Raw genomic sequence first — 19,440 nt, 5'->3', positions numbered from 1 at the left:
GTTATTTATCTTATTTGAATTAATCACAATGAAAGATGAGATAAAATATATCTTAATTACTCAGGTTCTGAATTAACTTGATATTTATATAAATACAATATTTGAATTAGATTTCAATCTATCAGCAGAATATGAGAGTAAAGATCAGTATTTTCTTTATCAAGTTATAAGAATCAAGACTGAAGCTATTGAGATATGATTATATTACAAATCTTTATCAATTCAGACTGAGTTGAAAATTGCTGCACATGAATGAGACATTTTGAAAAGCATATTTTACTCTGATATATAAGTTATTTCTCTATTATATCTATTATTCATTGATGAATTTGATTTATATCAGAATATATACTGAAGCTTGATGAGTTTTTATATGATTTCTACACTAAGTGCTGTTGAGTGCTTAAAGTGAAATAATATTTTTACTCTAATCTTTGATTCTTATAATATCAATTTCTCTGACACTGTCACTGTATTATCATATAAGTTATCTACATTGAATTATGAGAATATTATAATAAATATCAGTGAAGAAAAGATGAGAGTGATTGCATCTTATATAACATTTCTTAGAGATATATCACAGCAAAATAGTAATATAAAAGACTCTATTCTGATTTACTGAGATGACTTAAAAAATGAGACTTTGAATAAATTAGGTACAGACATTACTTATACTGATTATTATTAATATTATTATTCTTTAATTATAGATGTATGCAGTCAGAGACTATGACATCTATCTGAGAACTTTTAGTTCTCAGGGTTTTTCCTATATCTGTAAAGTTAACTATTATACATTCATCAATTTCAGATATGCAAAATCAGAAAATTCCAGCTCAGAATACAAAAACTGTTTACAAATTACAGTATTTTAACATCTTCTGATACTTTGAAACTATTTGACAATATCATGACAAAAGAAAAGAGAACACAGTCTTAAAGATAGACACATTAAATAGATAGATAGAAAGAAATTGAAAGAAAAAGATAAAGTAAAGAGAGACTGTAACAAAACAAATTATTAAAAGATAGTATATAGCTGTTTTAACAGACTATATCTGATTAATTTCCTTCTCTTCATATTCAGATAATTCTGAATTTAGCCATTTTCTTGTAGCTGCTTGAGTTTCTGATAGAAAGTCTATTAAGTATTTAATTCCTGTCTCAGTTAAGAATAAGAATCTTATATTTAATTGATTTAGATTATACTTCTCTTTCAATCTGGCTCTGAGACTATTATATAATTCACAGTGTATTACAATATGCTCAGAATTCTCATTTGCATTCCAGAATGAGTATTCTATTGAGTCAAATCTATCATCAAATCTTTGTATATAAGATTTGAAATAGCCATGTCCTAGTTTCAGCTGTATTATAGATGAGAATATTTTCTTTTTACATTTAATTGAACAAGATTTTCACTTGAGTTTTATTTCAAATCTTGAGTAATGTATACTCTTCTTTTGTTTCTACCAGCTTTTATTTCACTTATCTAAACAAGATTCTTTTATTTTTCTCTTTATAAAAGATCAGAATATAATTTTTTGAATAGATCTGCTTAATTCTGCACTCTTTTTTACAGCTGAATCAGTCAATTCATTGTCATGAATATTCATATAAGCAGGAACTCAGTGTAGATGAATTATCAGCTTTAATATTCTTCTCTTTTGAATTTTTAAAACAGAGTTTAAGATCAGTTCAAGATTCATCTGATCATTATAAATCTGACTATTTCTAAGTCTTTTTAAAGCAGCTTGACTATCAGAGAATATTCATGTTAATTTAAAACTATTTCCTCTTTTATGAGATTTTATTTCAATGAGTTTGAAAGCTTTCACTATTACAAATAGTTCAGCATCAAAGACTTCAGATTCACAGTCTAGATTTCAGAAATCTGAGATAAAATTGATATTATCTTCAGTTTAAGCAATGCCTGTGTCTAATCTATTCAAATTCTCATTTTTTGAGTCATCTGAATAAATCAGAATAGAGTCTTTTATACTGATTGTAGAAATTCTCTTTAAATGCTGTTCATTTTCTTTCTCTTTAGATAGTTCACTTATTTGTAAGTCTATAAGAGATGCAAGCTTTTCTCTTCAGAAAGATAACTTCTCATGATCAACTTTTTCAACATTTAAGAAGAAAATTGATTTTTAATCAGAGAGCATATTCTGTACAGTTGAGAAGGCATTTTCTTTGAAGAATTATTTTCATTTCAATCAATAAATCTATTTCAATTCAGTTCATTTTCAGAGTTAATTGATGAAAATGAAGAAGAGACTCTTTCTCTGATTATATAATTTAAGCTCATCTTTATAACTCTCAGAGCATAGTTCATAAGGGCCTTTTCAAATCTAATAGCAGAAGAAGGAATCAAAGCTTCAATTTTCATTGCTTTAATAGAAGATGATTTAAATGCTCTCAGAATTCTTCTCAAGACTCTGTTTTACAGACTTTGAAAGAGTTCAGTGAAATTCCCTTGATTATTTCATCAAACTTGAACTTCATAATCAGCTACTGATGTAATACAGGCTATATATAACTGTCTCATAGCCTGGAAGAATAGACCTCTTTCTGTATTTAATAGTCTGATTATGTTGTTCAATAGTCTTTCTGTCTTGACAGTTCTTTGTTGAATGTCATATTTAAAATTCAACTTGGAGTTTAACCATACTCCTAATCATTTGACATTTACACTGGGTTTAATCTCTCTATTTAAAAGAGTTAGAGATAGTTCTTTCTCATTGAATCTAGAAAAGAAATGAATTAACTCAGTTTTATTCATATTAAATTGAATTTGATTGATATCTGCTTTAATAAAGATTTCCTTTGCAGCTTCTTCAATCACTTTCAAATTCTCTTTGATAGTTGTCGAGCTGCTTATACTGAAGATAATATCAATTTTATCTCAGATTTCTGGAATTTAGACTGTGAATCTGATGTCTTTAATACTGAACTATTTATAATAGTGAAAGCTTTTAAACTCATTGAAATAAAATCTTATAAAAGAGAAAATAGTTTGAAAGAGACATAAATATTCTCTAATAGTCAAGCTGCTTTAAAAAGACTTAGAAATAGTCAGATTTATAATGATTAAATGAGTCTTGAACTGATCTTAAACTTCATTTTAAAAATTCAAAAGACAAAAATATCAAAGCTGATAATTCATCTGCACTAAGTTCCTGCTCATATGAATATTCATGGCAATGAATTGGCTAATTCAGCTGTAAAAAAGAGTGCAGAATTAAGCAGATCTATTCAAAAAATTGTGTTCTGATCTTTTATAAAGAGAAAAATAAAAGAATCTTGTTTAGATAAGTGAAGTGAAAGCTGGCAGAAACAAAAGAAGAGTATACATTATTCAAGATTTGAAACAAAACTCAAGTGAAAATCTTGTTCAATTAAATGTAAAAATAAAAGATTCTCATCTATAATACAGCTGAAACTAGGACATGGCTATTTTAAATCTTATATATAAAGATTTGATGATAGATTTGATTCAATATAATGCTCATTCTGCAATGCAAATGAGAATCTTGAGCATATTGTAATACACTGTGCATTATACAATAGTCTCAGAGTCAGGTTGAAAGAGAAGTATGATCTAAATCAATTAAATATGAGATTCTTATTCTCAACTGAGACAGGAATTAAATACTTAATAGACTTTCTATCAGAAACTCAAGCAGCTATAAGAAAATGACTGAATTCAGAAATATCTGAATATGAAGAGAAGGAAATTGATCAGATATAGTCTGTTAAAACAGCTATATACTATCTTTCAATAATTTGTTTCATTACAGTCTTTCATTATTTTACTTTACTTTTTTCTTCCTATTCTTTTCTATCTATCTATTTAATGTGTCTATCTTTAAGACTGTGTTCTCTTTTCTTTTGTCATGTTAAATGGTTTCAAAGTATCAGAAGATGTTAAAATACTGCAATTTGTAAACAGTTTTTGTATTCTGTGCTGAAATTTTCTGATTTTACATATCTGAAATTGATGAATGTATAATAGTTAACTGTGTAGATATAGGAAAAACCCTGAGAACTTTTAGTTCTCAGATAGATGTCATAGTCTCTGACTGCATACATCTATAATTGAATAATAATAATAATAATAATATTGTTAAAATTATATAAATAGACATTATCAGTATGGCTGTGAATACTCTAATAAAAGCTCTGAAGACATCTTAATAAATACAGAGTCTTAACAGCCTGCTATCTCTACAGTACTTTATTCATTCATTTGTTCATTTTACTATTTTCTTTATTTTTATTCTTTAACTCTTGTTAGTTCTTCATGAAATCTTTGACAGAAGACACTACTATTTTTGTATGTAATATTCTTTCTTCAGTTATAGAACTGCTCTGCTGATTTGTAAATGTTTACTTAGCAAAGTAGCAGTTAAGAGAAATGTTGAATTCTCTCTCTACAGGCTAACTGCTTCCGCATAAGTGAGGTGTTCATCAATTGCTTAGTGAATGTCTATTACCTAAAAGACCGCTCAATAGATAGATCTTGATAATTAATCAATTACTACATTATATCATCTTTCTCATATAGTTAAATACTTTGTTAAATGAATATCATAATAATATATTTACATAGATAACTTGTTAAGAAAATTTATATAAAATCTCTCACTGAATTTAAAACAGATATACTGAAAATATTTATTTATATAATTGAAAATAATTTATACAGTCTGAACTCTGTGATAAAAATCTGATATAATTATTTAATAATTTTATTAAATAATTCTAACTTTGCAGTCAATATTTACAATTCAGTACACTGACATTATACATTTAAATATCACTTTTATATGATAATTTATATTAATAATTTCAATATTTTATTAAATGTTTCTGAGAATACTAATTAATTAATGAATATACTCAATGATAAATTAAAAATTAAATATTTGAATATGAAAATCAATTATTCTGATAAAGAAATTAAATTAATATATTATTAATACAAGCATCAAACGCTCACTTACACTTACTTTGCTACTTGCACAGCCTCTTCTATCACTATCTCTACTGCTTCGCAGCCTCTCTCTATTACTTTCACTCTACTCTCTCTATTATCTCTTTCACTTCTTTTCTCTTCTTTATCTCTATTTTCTCTATCATTATTATCATCTCTATCGTCTTATAGTTCTCTCTACTCTCTTTATTATCATCACTGCCTCTACTGCCTCTATCACCTCGCAGCTCTCTCTATTACTTTCACTCTCTATCTTTATCTCTCTATCTCTCTCTTATCACTCTGATCATCTCTATCACTCTAGTCACTCTCTTTCACTCTGTATTATCTTTATCATTGTTATCAGATTAATCAGAGCTGTACAAACTGCAGAGTCAGCTCTTCAATCTCATCTGAATTCAAAGAAGTATGTATGACATTATATGAGATTATGTTACAGAGCATTTGACAAAATGAACATAGAGAAGAGTATAAGAAATGTAAGTACTATAGAGAATATATAAAAGAAGCAGAATAAAAAAAAGAATGAAGATTTAAAGATTGATCTGAGCTGTATAAGTCAGAGCATTTAAATATTTTTGATAAAATATACATAATATTATATTACAGTGTTTTTTACATGAAAAAGTTGATTTTTCTATAATAAATAGAGTGTATTAATGAATGTATAGATTGTAATGAATGTAGAGAAGAGTATAAAGAATGTAAATATAGTAGAGAATATCAGTAAAGAAAAGAATGAAGATTAATATCAGAGCTGTATAGACTACAGAGCTAGCTGTTCAATCTCATTAAATGAATTTAATAAGATATATATGATATCATGTCAGGTCATGTTACAGAGTATTTTCCTCGGAAAAGTTGGTTTTTCTATAATATATAGAGAGATATTAAATATTTTATTAAAGATTTCTATTTTAATAATATAGTTATTATTAAAATATTGATGAAAAATAAATTCTATATTAATAATTCTTTAATATTTGAAAAGAATATCAGTTTTATAATTCAATAATATCAATACAGTGCTCTGATGACTGAATGATTAATGCAGTCACTCAGTAGCATCTTGACATGAGAAATCAAGATATGTAAGTTTAAAACTCATAGAGAATACATTAAATTCAGAACTCAAGCATCTCAGATTTCTAATAAATACAGAGATGTATAAATCACTTTAATACATTACTCTATGTTTCTGAGCTAAGAAGTTATTATCACATGTATCTAATTATCACTTCTTTGTATTTTCCTATGTTCTTGTTATCTTGATACAATGTAAGAAATCCCGCTTCTCGCGGATTCTTTACCTCTATTTCTATCTCTCGTATAATCAATAGGGTTAGCAGCCCTTGGCTACACACAACTATATAGACTGAAGTTCATGAATACTATTTATAACTCAGCTTGAATACTATTATATATTTAATCTCTATATTTTATCTTTCTATCATGAATACTTCTAGTAGTTAATAGTATATATTATATCAAGCTGCAAATACCTGAATAATCATCTGTGAGCACTTATTCTTACATTTCAAGCTCTGTCAGTCAGTAACTATCTATTATGACTGAAAGAACTAGAAACTCATATACTTCAATCTCTGTGAACTCTACTACAGACACACAGAAGCAGTCACTCAAATTATAAATAACTTCTGTAAAAGAAGTCTCAGAGAACTTATTAATTACTTACAGAATATCATTCTCTGAATCTGTGATAAAGAAACTATTTAAACTGATGAATGAATTCATCTCAGTGAAGAATATTCTTAAGCATCTTCTATAAAATCAAGTTATTTTTCTATAAGAAATGCTTACTATCTGTAAACACTCTTAAACTAAGTCTCTAGACATAATCTTCAGAGATATCTGTGAACTGAAAAGAAACTTTCTTAAGCTGTGATTACTTAACATTACTTATTAAACTATAATCTATAAAAGCTTTTATAAGTTTGTATTTGAAATTGACTTACAAGTCTGACTAGACTGGCCGCCGGAACCATGAATTTCACGTTTGATCTCATTTGGTCTGGTCTCATACATTTCTTGGCGTGAATCCCGCTGAGACTAATCATTAAATAAACATGCAAAGTGACTATATATCAGATCTCAAAATGAAATCATGACTTGAAAAAAATGAGAAAGTGGTCTCATTTGATTCCATTTAGTTTCATTCTTGGCATAAAGTTACTATTTTTAGACATTTTAAGGTTTTTTTTAGACTATTTTTAATTTTTTAAAAAGTAACGCTTTTTAGTAACACTCAAATGAGATTTAAAGTCATTTAAAGCAATAAAAATAATTTAAATTGAGAAGTGAAAATCATGGTCTCATTTGGAAAATGTGATAAGAGTAGACAGTAAGTCTCACTGGAACAGTATGAAACTACTATCTAATGTTAGAACTGTGTAATGGGATCTGTCGAATTGATAATGAGACTATCAAAAATTCTGGTCCTGGTCCCAGACACGGTCACACGGTCAGTCTAAGTCTGACTGTATAATATTAAAGATGAAGAAGTTATCATTTATGTAATAACAGATCTCTATTACACTGAAGTCAAGAACTGACTGAATTATCTAGAGAATGATTATAAGAGATCTTACTGATCTGTTCTTAAGACCTATCTAGAGAGTAAGTTAAGAGACTTTATAAGCTAAACAGAGAACATCTGAACTGTAATTATTAATATTAGAAAAAGAGATAAGAAATCTGATAACCACTACTCACAGTACTTTATAAAATTATGATAAAAATTGAGATCTGTGAAAACAGAGCTCTGAAATAAGATCTGAATAATGATATTTATAAAGAGACTGAATAAAGATATGTAGAATAAGCTCATTAAGTAAGACTCTAAGTTCTTAACTCTAAAGAAACTGATGACTCTTATTCATTATTTACAGATTACTGTGAGAGTTATAGATCTGCAGAGAGTGAATTATTAATCAGCTCTGTAAGAGTCAGAATAACAGAGAACAGATTTATCAGAGAAAGATGATAAGATATAAAGAGATTTATAGCTGACTACTAAGCAGAGAGAGAGAGCTTTATAAGCTTCTATAAATAGAGTATATAATAGAGAGATTAAGAAAAAGAGTCTCTACTTTATCTATTCTAAATCAGAATATCTCTGTGTAAACTATTCAGACAAATTAAAATAGAAATTTAAGAAGTTATAAATAGAGTTAGTAACAGTCTTCTTAAGAGTCTTGAATCTGATATCTAAATCTGTTCCTCTTTCAATGAAAATACTTGCTTATAAAGAGAGACTACATTGTGATACTACTGTCTTATAAGTATAAGAAGTATTAATAAACTTAGAATCTCAGATCACTGTAGTATTTCTAAAGCTCACAGAGTAAATAAGCTGAATAATGACAACTGAGAATCTACTCTTATAATAAGTAGAATGTGAGAACTCAGCTCTGAGAGCTGAGAGACTTGTAAGAGTTATCTTTGAATTATAAGATCTCTTAAGAATCTGAAGAAGATTTGTGAAAACTGTGATTATTATGAATATCACAGATAACATGTACTTGAAACTTGTATAACTTTAAAGACATAATCTATATATAGCTGTTCACAAGTCAGATTTATACTTCTAATCAGTGTTAGCAGACTTACTTATAAAGATAGAATCAGTTAATACTGTAGAGTTAATTAGAGAAGATAAGCTTATCTATATAATAACTTTATGAATATCTGAGAACTTTGTGATTATGAAAACTGAGCTTTAGATATCAGTGAAATACTGAGATCTTGCAGAGATATTCAGCTCAGTAAAGACAGCTGAGCTTTCTTCTCACTATAAGAAGAATCTGATAATAGATTTAATATAAGAATAGAAACTCTTCTAAGAACTAATCTATAAGCTCTTTCATTATGAGACAGAGGTTATTATTATTATTATTATTATTATTCTTCTTTCATTATACTCATATGCAAGCGGAGCTTATGATGAGTTCTTGCATGATGTTAAATACAGATCAAGTGTTGATTATACAGAAGGAAATACATATATTGAGATCATGCCAAGATAACAAGAACATAGGAAAATACAAAGAAGTGACAATTAAATACATGTAATAATAACTTCTCAGCTCAGGAACATAGAGTATTTCATTGAAGTAATTTGTACACCTCTGTATTTATTAGAAATCTGAGGTGCTTGAGTTCTGGATTTAATGTATTCCCTGCGGGTTTTGAACCCACGCGCCTTGGTTTCCCACGCCAAGGCACTACCAGGTGGCCGCATTAACCATTCGGTCACTGGGGTATGAGACAGAGGTCTTGCAGGCCTATGTGAAGAAGAATCTGAAGAATGGCTTTATCTGACCTTCACAGGCCTTCACAGAAGTCTCTGTAATATTTGTGAAGAAGAAGAATGAAGATCTCAGATTATGTGTAGACTACTGTGATCTGAACTTCAAGATAATAAAGAGTTGCTATTCTCTGTCTCTGATTGAGAATGTGATCAACTGTCTTATAGAAGCTGTCATATTCATACAACTGAATGTGATCAATACATATACACAGCTGTAAATATAATCTGAAAATGAATAAAAGACTGTCTTTAGAACTGTACTAAGACTATTTTAATATCTAGTAATGTCTTTTGATTTGACTAATATCTCTGCAGTATTTCAGTCTTTCATTAATAAAATACTTCATGTATATCTGAATATCTTTATGATAATATATCTGAATAATATGATAATATACTTTATAAAGAAGAAAGAACACACTGAGTATATATAAAGTGTGTTAAAGACTCTAGATAAGACAGAACTGTATATTAAGCTTATAAAGTATAACTTCAGTATCTATCAGATTAATTTTCTAGAATATATAATTACTATACATAGTATTCAGATGAAATCTTCACAGATTGAGACTATTCTATTATAATCAGAGTTAACTAGTATTTATAAGATTCAGATCTTTCTAAGCTTTATAAATTTCTATAAATAATTTATCTTTGTATTTATAAGCATCTTCTTGATTCTTACAGACATACTGAAGAGTGAAAATAAGAAGAAGTCATTCTATAAATAAAGAATGAAAAAATTATTGAGAAGAGAGAGCTGTAAAAACTTTCTTATCTCAGAAGCTTACAGAGTCTTTATAAGATTAAAACAGATATTTATAAACACAGTGATACTATTTCACTTTAATCTCTTACTCTTAATCAGATTAGAGATAGATATCTTCTTCTTTATAATTTCAGAAATAGTCTTATAACTACAGCTAAATAAGAACTGAGCTTTAGTTGTCTTTTTCTTATAAAAGATGTAACTTATGAAGATTAACTATAATATTCATAATTAAAAGCTTCTTATAATAGTGAAATTCTTTCATTACTGATATTACTACTTTGAGAACTTTATAACAGTGATTACTGTTAGAACTGATTATAACAGCTTATAATAGTTTACTTTAATCAAGAAACTCTTATAATAGCATATCTGCTGAACTCAGAGACTGAGTAAGTTCTGATTCAAAATAGAGTATATTAAGAAAACTAAGAACTCAGTGAATGAATTCTCTCACAGATCAGACTATATTAAGAAGATTAGAATAACAGATATAGAGAGATTAGAGAAGATAGAAAAGCTTTACAGAATACTCAGACTGAGTGTTATGAAGAGATTAACTGAAGAGTCTCTTAATTCTCTATAAGAGAAGAGAGAAAAGAGAGAGAAGAAGTCTGTATAACTACTCTCTATAATACTGAGAGTCAACACTTTGAGAATCTCTGTGAGAATTCTTGAAGAGAGTATCTATAATCTGAAGAATTTACAGACATTGAGAAGTACTGTAGAAGATCTGATATAAGAAGAAACAGAGTATAAATTTTTATAAGATCTTCTATTCAGATTATCTAAACTGTAACTAAAGAATAAATATACTCAGTATATTTAAAAACTACTTATGATAGAAATCAACTCTTCAGAAATAAAGAATTAAAGAGACTTAAATAATCTCTTATAAAGAGAGAGCTGAATTTATATACCTGTAAATAGGTTTCTATATATAGAACTTATTAAAAGATATCATAACTCTTCTCTAGTAAGTTATTTTACAGATACTAGAACTTATGAATTACTTATAAGAAAATACTTCTAACTGAAGATATGAGAACTTATGAAGAAGATAGTGAATTCTTATACTATTTATCAGAGTTTATAAGTAGTATAATTTAGATTATATAAAGAACTTACTTCTTGACTCATTCTATAGAAATCTTGAAAACAGCTAGAAATAAATACTCTTATAAGTCTCTCTGAAAGCAAGAACATATATAATACCTGCTTTAACAGTATACTGATAATAATGAATTACTTTACTAAGATAACATACTTTATACTCATCTGTAAGAACTTGAAGTCAAAGAATTTAACTTATATCTTTATTCACAATGTAATCTGATTGTATGAGTTGTCTATAAATATTATCTCAGATAGAGAATTAATCTTTATAGAGAAGTTCTAATCTGATCTGATAACTATACTGAAAATCTTATAAGATTTAAACACAGCTTTTTATTAACAGATAGATAATCAGATAGAATATCTGATAAGTATATTAAAACAGTATCTACAGTGCTTTATTAATTATAATCAGAATAACTGAGTGTATTAATTATTACTTACAGAGTGTATATATAATAACTCAAAGCATGTTAGTATAGATAAAATTCTCTTTGAGATACTTACTGAGACTTACTTATAAATAATCTTGATAAATCTGTGAGAGTATACTATAGAGTGTGATGATATCTGTGAACAGACTGAGAGAATTCAGAATATTGAAGAGAAAGCCTGTAAATTCTTGAGAAAGACTCAGAAGTATCAGAAGAGATACTATAACTTCAAGTATATAATAAAGAGTTTTAAGAAAGATAATAGAGTCTGATGAAGTCTAGAAAATATTATTATATGAAGATCTAGTAAGAAACTGAATCTCTTATAAATAGAGTCTTATAAGATTATAAAGAAAGTTAGTTCATAGTTCTATAGATTGAAACTATTATCTAAGTTATAGATATATAATGATTTTCATGTCTCTTTACTCAGTAAATATAAGAAATTCTTAGAAGAGAATTTCATAACTTATTATTCTATTTATAAAGTATTAGACAGTGAAAGAGAATATCAAATCAAAGAAATTATTAACTCAGAGAAGTAAGATTATAAGCTCTGATTCAAGATTCAGTGATAAGAGTATTCTAATAAGATAAATAAGTTCACTTAAGAATCATTTAAGTAGATAAGATATCTGTGAAAGCTAAGATATGACTTTTATACTGTGAATTCTGATAAGTGAGAATAATATAATCTTTGCTAAGAATCTGATTGTAATAAACATATTAATACTGTTATTTACAAACTCTAGTCTATAAAATAATAAGTTTCTACTGAGATGAACAGTTCACAGTGTATATAAAGAGAAGAAGAAATCATACTCTTATTAAAGTTAAAAAATAAAGAAAATAAAAACAGATCTGTAAACACAATTTAGAGATTAATAAAGAAAAAATAAAGAAAATTTATATTTATATTCTTAATATCTGTAACATTTAATCTCTTTATAACTATTAATTTCTCTTTTCAAAGAAGTAGAGAGTATTATATCTATAATATAGACAATTATTACATTTAATATAAAGACTGTCAGAAATGCACAGACTTCACAGAAGCTGAATATCAGAGTATATAGAGTTATAACAGAGTCTTGAGAACTGATTATCTATGCATGTAATCAGATACTTCTTATAAAGCTATATTTACTCTCTCAGTTATACTGAAGTATTCAGCCTGAAAATAATTAAGATATAGAGAGAGAGTTTATCTACTCAGATTAACTTCTGTTATAAATTCATAGTATTTACATTATCTTGATTATCTGAATTTTATAAGTACTCAGAGACTTATCTCTTATTAACTATAAGATTACAGAAATGCACTGCAGTGTGAGAACTATTAGTAGAGAATCTAGATATATTTACATATATCTGATTAGAGATTGTATGAATAGAAGAGAGATGATTATAGATCTGCAGAGCTGTAGAAGATACTGATAATACTGAGAGCTTTATAAGAATTATTAACTAGAGTCTGTAAGAAATTACTTATAAAAAGACTTACAGTAAAGAGTGAGACTGTACTGCTTAAAGTCAGAGACTAATCTTAAAAAAATATGAAGTTAACTACTGATCTGAAGATCAGATACAGTGACAGAGCTGAGAAGAGTGAAGATACTATTATAAGTAATAATACTTCTACTTTATCAGCTGATAAAAAGTGATTAAAGAAGTTGCAGAGATACTTATAAAAAGCTCAGCAGTAGTCAGATATTATTTATAAAGATATTAAAATTGAAAAAAATTTTATTCTTAGAAAGTTCTTGAATTAATATATAGATATTGTTAGAAATACTCTCTCTCTATTATCTGAGTAAAAATACTTCACAGATAAATAAGAATACTTATAGTTTATAAGAATAAAAGCTATTACAGAAAAAGAGAAAAGAAGATAAAGTTTTATAGATAGATTTGAAATATTTATACTACTCTAGAGAGATTTATTTATACTATAAGTGATTCTATAAAATAGTTAAATTACTCTAGTAAATAAAGAATGATTATGAATTATAGATCTAAATCTTTCTATATAACTATAAAGAGTAATTACAGACTGTGAATATTTTGATTCTACAATTCTACAGAGTTGATAAAAGAATAAAAAATTTCTCATAATTCTACAGTGTTAAAGAATAATGATTTATAAGAATAAGTAAAAGATTAACTTATAAATACTTCTCTTTAATAAGAAAGATTTCATAGTGAGTAATTCATCTGTGAGTTGAATCTATATAATAATTACATAAGAATCTTATAAAAATAATTAAGAGTTAACTGAAACTCTTTTATATAAAAGATATAAGATAAATCTCTATAATAGTTAGAGAAGAATCTTATAGAATAAGAAATTAAGTAACAGACTCTTTTCTCTTTATAATAATAAGAGATTTTTTCTCACTGAGATATTTTTATAGATATGAAGAATTTTTAGTGAGTATTACTGCAGTACTGAGCTGATTCTATAAAGTCACTCAGTGAAAGACTTTGTGAACAAAGTCTTAGAGAGAAAAGAGTATGTAAGAAATCTCACTTCTTACAGATTCTTTATCTCTATTTCTATCTCTTATGTAATTAATAGAGTTAGCAGCTCTTGACTATATATAACTATATAGACTGAAGTTTGTAATTACTATTCATAACTTAGCTTAAATACTATTATATATTTAATCTCTACATTTTATCTTTCTACTGTAAATACTTCTAGTAGTTAACAGTATATATCATGTCAAGCTGCAAACACTTAAATAATCACCTGCAAGTACTTATTCTTACATACAATCTCAACACCTGTATTTTCTTCTGTATAATTAACACTTAATCTGTATTTAACATTACATAAGAACTCATCATAAGCTCTGCTTATATATAAGTATAATAAAAGAATAATAATAATAATAATAATATTAATACAGTGTGAACTGTTTATAATATTTTACAGTTAAAATATATTTTAATATTATTCACACTGTTTTATTATTTATTTAATAAGATATTAATTTAACATTTTAATATTAAAAGACTGTTATATATATTATATTATTTAAAAAAAATACTGAATTTAAGTATTTTTTATAAATGTGATTTGTATGAAAGTTCGGTTTCTTTTAATTTCTCAATAATTTTTACTTACTTTTAACTACTTAAATTTCAATTGAATAAACTCTTTAAATAATGATAGAAAATCAATATTCAGCTATGTTTTTAAACTTGTAGATGATTTGATTTTATAGTATTTAATAAAACAGTTTTATATATTTTTAAGCTTTAATAAGACTGAGTATATAATTTTTAATAAAATAGTTTATAAAGTAATATGAATGTGAAATTTCAAAATTAAGCTTGACTTTATTATTACATCTCTGATATAGATTCTCACTAATAATAAAAATATTATAAATCTTATAAAAATAACAATTATTACAGTCTGAAATAAGCATATTAATATATATTTTCATTTTTTATATTGACAGTTAAATCAGAGAATTATTGATTTTAAATATATTTCTATTACTCAGATAATAATAGATAATTCATACTTATTAAATTTTTAAACATTGTAATATTTAACTAAGTCATGATTTTACTAGGACTTACAGGCAGAAAGGCCAGAAATGTTTAATTTTATATATATATTTGGTTTTGGCAGGCTATCTTGATGGTTTTAGTGTTTTTGTACATGATTCTTATTATCTTGAGAGAGGGTGTTGGCCGCTGCAGCCGCTGCGGCTATTGCCTGTGACGATCTCTCTAGATCACGTCATCAATCACTATCATAAGCTCTTTGTAAATAGCTTCATCAATACAACTTTCAACTATTTTACATTTTGTTTGATATGCTGAGTTGATTTTTGGAAGAATTCTGAAACTATCTTTGAAATTTTAATTGTGAATTTACAGAGTATGTATGAGTTGATGACAGTTATTATTATTATTATTATTATTATTATTATTATTATTATTATTATTATTATTATTATTATTATCATTTTCCCCTTCAGACCCCCCGGAGGGGTTGAGACCTCATGATCTGAAAACGAAAGGGGAGTTAGAAGTACTTTCAAAAAAAAGATCGAAAAATATTCACAAACTTTCGTGAGTCTGGAACTTACATACTTCGAACTGGATGTTTAAAGTCGGGTCATATCATCCGCATCGGAACAGGTTTAAAGGTGAATTAGCCTTGCGATTTTTGAAGATGGTGACGTTTCCCCCATTGATGGGGTATGGCTCCTATTCATACATGGAGACATGTAAAAGGGAGCAAAAGAGAATAGGAAAGAAAACAGGTATCTATAGGTTGAAGAACTCAGTGGGCTAAAAGGGAAAAGCAAGGAAGTAAGAATCAACCAACCCTTAGAGAGGAGACAGAATGAGACTATAGCATAGCAGAATAATGCAAACGCCAGTTGTTCATCTGGTTCACGAAAAAAAAAACGAGCAGGAGGAAAAGTGGGAAAAAGGATAGAGTACTGAATTATACATCCCGCAATCTCACACCCTAGCAGCCCTCGTCGTCTTATCATAAAAGTCAAGCGTCATAGCTGCAAGGAAACAAGGGATATCCTTCCGCTCCTCTACCCAAAACTTGATCAGACTCCGAATCTCCATCGCAAACAGACTATTCGGACCGCCAGAGATCTTCATCGTCCCATTCTCTCCATCAAAAATTATAGAATTCTCCTCTCCATCACCCATACTCCCAGGCCCCCTCGCATCGGGAGACGCATCGCGATCTCCGTGCCTGTAGGCTGGCGAAAGATGGAACATGGATGTTACGCGGACACGGCCATTGGGTAAAAAATCAAGCTTGTATCCGAGAACTGACGCAACAGCTTCTCGGAATTCGGACGATTTTGCAGTCCATATCTCCTTCAGGCGTCGCATGCGTTTCTCTTTTTCCGCGACGGTCTTTCCCATCTCGCGGAGCTCCATTTCTTTGCTTTCGAGGGTGGAGAGGGGTACGACTTTGACGTTCGCGCGCTCGTTGCGTAGCTGGGCTAGGAGGTCGCGATTCTCAGCGCGCAGGACCGCGAGAGTGGATAATTTAACTTTTTCAGCTTCCGCGGTGGGATTCGAGCGAAGTTCAAGTATGCGAGTTCGGGATTGGGATTGGAGGGTGGAAAGGTGGGATTTTGTAGCCTCGAATTCGCGTGTGAGCAGCTCGATTGATTGTTCTGCTTTTGAAAGGTTGTCTTGCAGGCTGCGGTTTTTCCGTGTGAGCACAGCGAGCCTTTCGCTTTCTGCGTCGCTATCTGCTGGCGAGAGAGGGCGTTTAACTCCGCGTGGAGCATTAGTATCCTCTACAGGTGTCTTTTCTTGCTTTGATAACTCTTCATGGAGCTTATGAAGTTCTTCACGGTGTTCGCTGAGGAGACTCTCGAGGTGCGCTATGTGATCGGATTTTTGCTGATCGAAGGTTGTTTCGTCTGCGTTCATCGTGGTTTCTTCTGCGTCGAAGGTCTTTAGCTGTGCGCGGAGATATTCCACCTCTCTCATCGCTAGGGTTCGCTGGCGTTCTAATCGTGTCTTCGCACGAGAATCGAAGCCATTTCCAACGGAATTACCTGCACGTAGTTTTGCAATATCCTGTTGAAGATTCGATTTTTCCGTTTCCAGGTTTCGCACCAACTCAGCCTTTTCAGCCACCTCAGCCTGAATAGTCCCAACTTTATTGAGCAATGATGCATTCTCAATGCGTGCTTCGACAAGCGCTCGTGCAACTTCTTCGGGTGACTCGAATTCGAGATCTTGGCCGTCCGACTGTAACAAACGGGTCCAAGACCGCCGTTCATCCTCCAAAGCTTGATTTTGAATTTGTACATTTCTAAGCTCCACCTCCACGTCTTGCATTAAGTGCAGCCGGCTCTCAAGTGCCTTTTTCTGTTCTTCTACAACCTCAACATTCTTCTGCGATTTTCGCAGCGGACGTAACTCAGCTTCCAGCCGCTTAGCATGTGCTAATTGCTCCGAAAGTTCACGTTTTAGGACATTGAGAGTTCCTGAATCCGTTCCTTCTGATTTTAACCGAATGTTTTCACTTTCAAGTGCCCCGGCATCAGCCTCCAGTTGGGTTAATTTATCCTGAAGGACCTGCAGGCTATCTTTGGTCTGATGAAGATCGGTTTGGACTTCGTCAAGGGTTTTCTGGAGTGATGATCGAATTGCTTCTAATTCATTAATCTGGTGCTTGTATTGTCGCTCCTGGTCGGACAACTGGGATTGGGTGTCGTCAATCTCCTCCTGTAGCGACCGGTTATGATCTTCCAAGTTTCGTATCCGTTTATCAAAGGCCGCCTTCTCGTTTATCGCAGATTCCTGCACCGTTTTCAGCTCAGTTGTGAGTGACTCGATTTTATGCTGGGCTCTGTTGCTGCTACTTTCGGCTGCCTATTTTGAACCAGTTTGTTGTTAGCCTTGTCTTGAAACCGAGAGTTCGCTAATTGCTCGTTGTTAAAGAGGGAAAAAAAGATAGCAGATCCAACCTGAGCCTTTCGAAAATCAGCATCTGCCCTAATTTGTAATTCGCGAAGCTCCTTCTCATGATGAAGAGCTGTCAGGTCCCGCTCCTGTTTCAAATTGTCTAGTTCATATCGCAATGTGTTTATTTCCACGCGTAGCTCCTCGTTCCCAGCATCTAACATTCATTCATCTATTAGTTTGTTCAATTTTCATATGTGAGAACATCGCAAGAAGCAAAACTAACCGGCTATTGGTGGTTGCCCCGAGTGGATACTCTGTCGGAATGACGGATTCCCAGCATCACCACCACCACCACCACCGCCAGCGGAAGGAGACGGGGAGGAAACTCCTGCTATGAAATTATATGTTGGCTGGGTAGTAGCGAATCTGCCGGTATTCATCTATAGGAGTAGATTTTATTTTGGTCAGCTTATTTTCTTCCCGAGAGACGGAGTAAAGTAGTTCTGTTTACTCGATTGTCTCTCGCGACGGGATACCTCGTCAATGTCTGCCTAGCCTCGCACACGGATTACAACAGTTGGGATATAGGATCCCTATATACATGAAGAGTTTCTCACCTTGACCGTCAAGACACCACGTCCATAGAAATTGGATAGCTGCCCTCAGTTTGCCATCCTATCATTGCTCCTTCAATAATAATGCCTCAACAACCTTGGAATGCGTCGCGCCAAGAATTAAATTCCAAATTCGGTTTAGCTTTTTATTTCAGAGTGATTATATAATTAATTTAGTTAAATTAAGTTAATTATATTAAGAATTATTTGCGGAGCAAAGCGAAGCAAATATATGATGAAAACCCTGGTCATTAAAAGTGGAGAATTTCCTTTTTGAGATTCTTGATGTGAATACAGCTCACTGATTAGTGTAGAATTAAGTGAAGTGCAATTTCATGACATTGCACTATAACTTCTTCTACACACTTATAACATGTTCATCTTTCATCTTATTAATCATATTATTAATCATATCATCTACTCTGTACAGATTCTTGAATAATAGATTACATATCTCATTAACTATCTACTCTGTACAGATTCTTGAATAAATAACACATCTGATCAATCATCTCTTATAGATTTTCAAGAATGAATAATGTATTAAAAGTCTGCATTCACTGCTTATAAAATCAGTCTCTTAATTAATTTATTTCTTTACAGTGTTCTACTACTTCTACAGCTATCTATCTTCAATACTGTACTCAGAGAACTTAGATATTATAATCTTCTCTCATTACATCTTTTCTATCACTGATTATCTCTTTACACTGTGTAGAACTGTAAACAGATATATATAGTAAAATCAGATTCTT

The 19,440-nt window shown here is 29.9% G+C and overlaps 1 protein-coding gene across 1 annotated transcript; it reads right to left on the bottom strand.

Annotated features, from left to right (window-relative positions):
* Positions 1–15,607: 15,607 nt before the first annotated feature.
* BDCG_01047 (mitotic spindle assembly checkpoint protein MAD1) lies at positions 15,608–18,841 on the bottom strand. The gene is made up of 5 exons (XM_045416556.1): positions 18,689–18,841; positions 18,355–18,511; positions 18,134–18,285; positions 15,765–18,038; positions 15,608–15,678 (listed from the first exon to the last, which is right to left on the bottom strand). Exons 2-4 carry the CDS (start codon positions 18,509–18,511, stop codon positions 16,143–16,145), a joined length of 2,205 nt encoding a protein of 734 aa, XP_045272258.1. The 5' UTR covers positions 18,689–18,841; the 3' UTR covers positions 15,608–15,678; positions 15,765–16,142.
* Between the last annotated feature and the right edge of the window lie 599 nt (positions 18,842–19,440).

This window comes from Blastomyces dermatitidis, assembly GCF_000003525.1.
Source record: "Blastomyces dermatitidis ER-3 genomic scaffold supercont1.1, whole genome shotgun sequence".
NCBI classification, from domain to species: domain Eukaryota; kingdom Fungi; phylum Ascomycota; class Eurotiomycetes; order Onygenales; family Ajellomycetaceae; genus Blastomyces; species Blastomyces dermatitidis.
Note: the sequence above shows the minus strand (reverse complement) of the source record. Positions and strands in the feature narration are given on the sequence as shown.

What these genes read in the sequence shown, in the direction of transcription:
- BDCG_01047 (XM_045416556.1), bottom strand. Translation starts at nt 18,511, where the DNA reads ATGAATACCGGCAGATTCGCTACTACCCAGCCAACATATAATTTCATA. An exon ending in GGGGCAACCACCAATAGCCG is followed by an intron (nt 18,286 to 18,354) that starts GTTAGTTTTGCT and finishes AATGAATGTTAG; the next exon opens with ATGCTGGGAACGAGGAGCTA. An exon ending in CTGATTTTCGAAAGGCTCAG is followed by an intron (nt 18,039 to 18,133) that starts GTTGGATCTGCT and finishes GGTTCAAAATAG; the next exon opens with GCAGCCGAAAGTAGCAGCAA.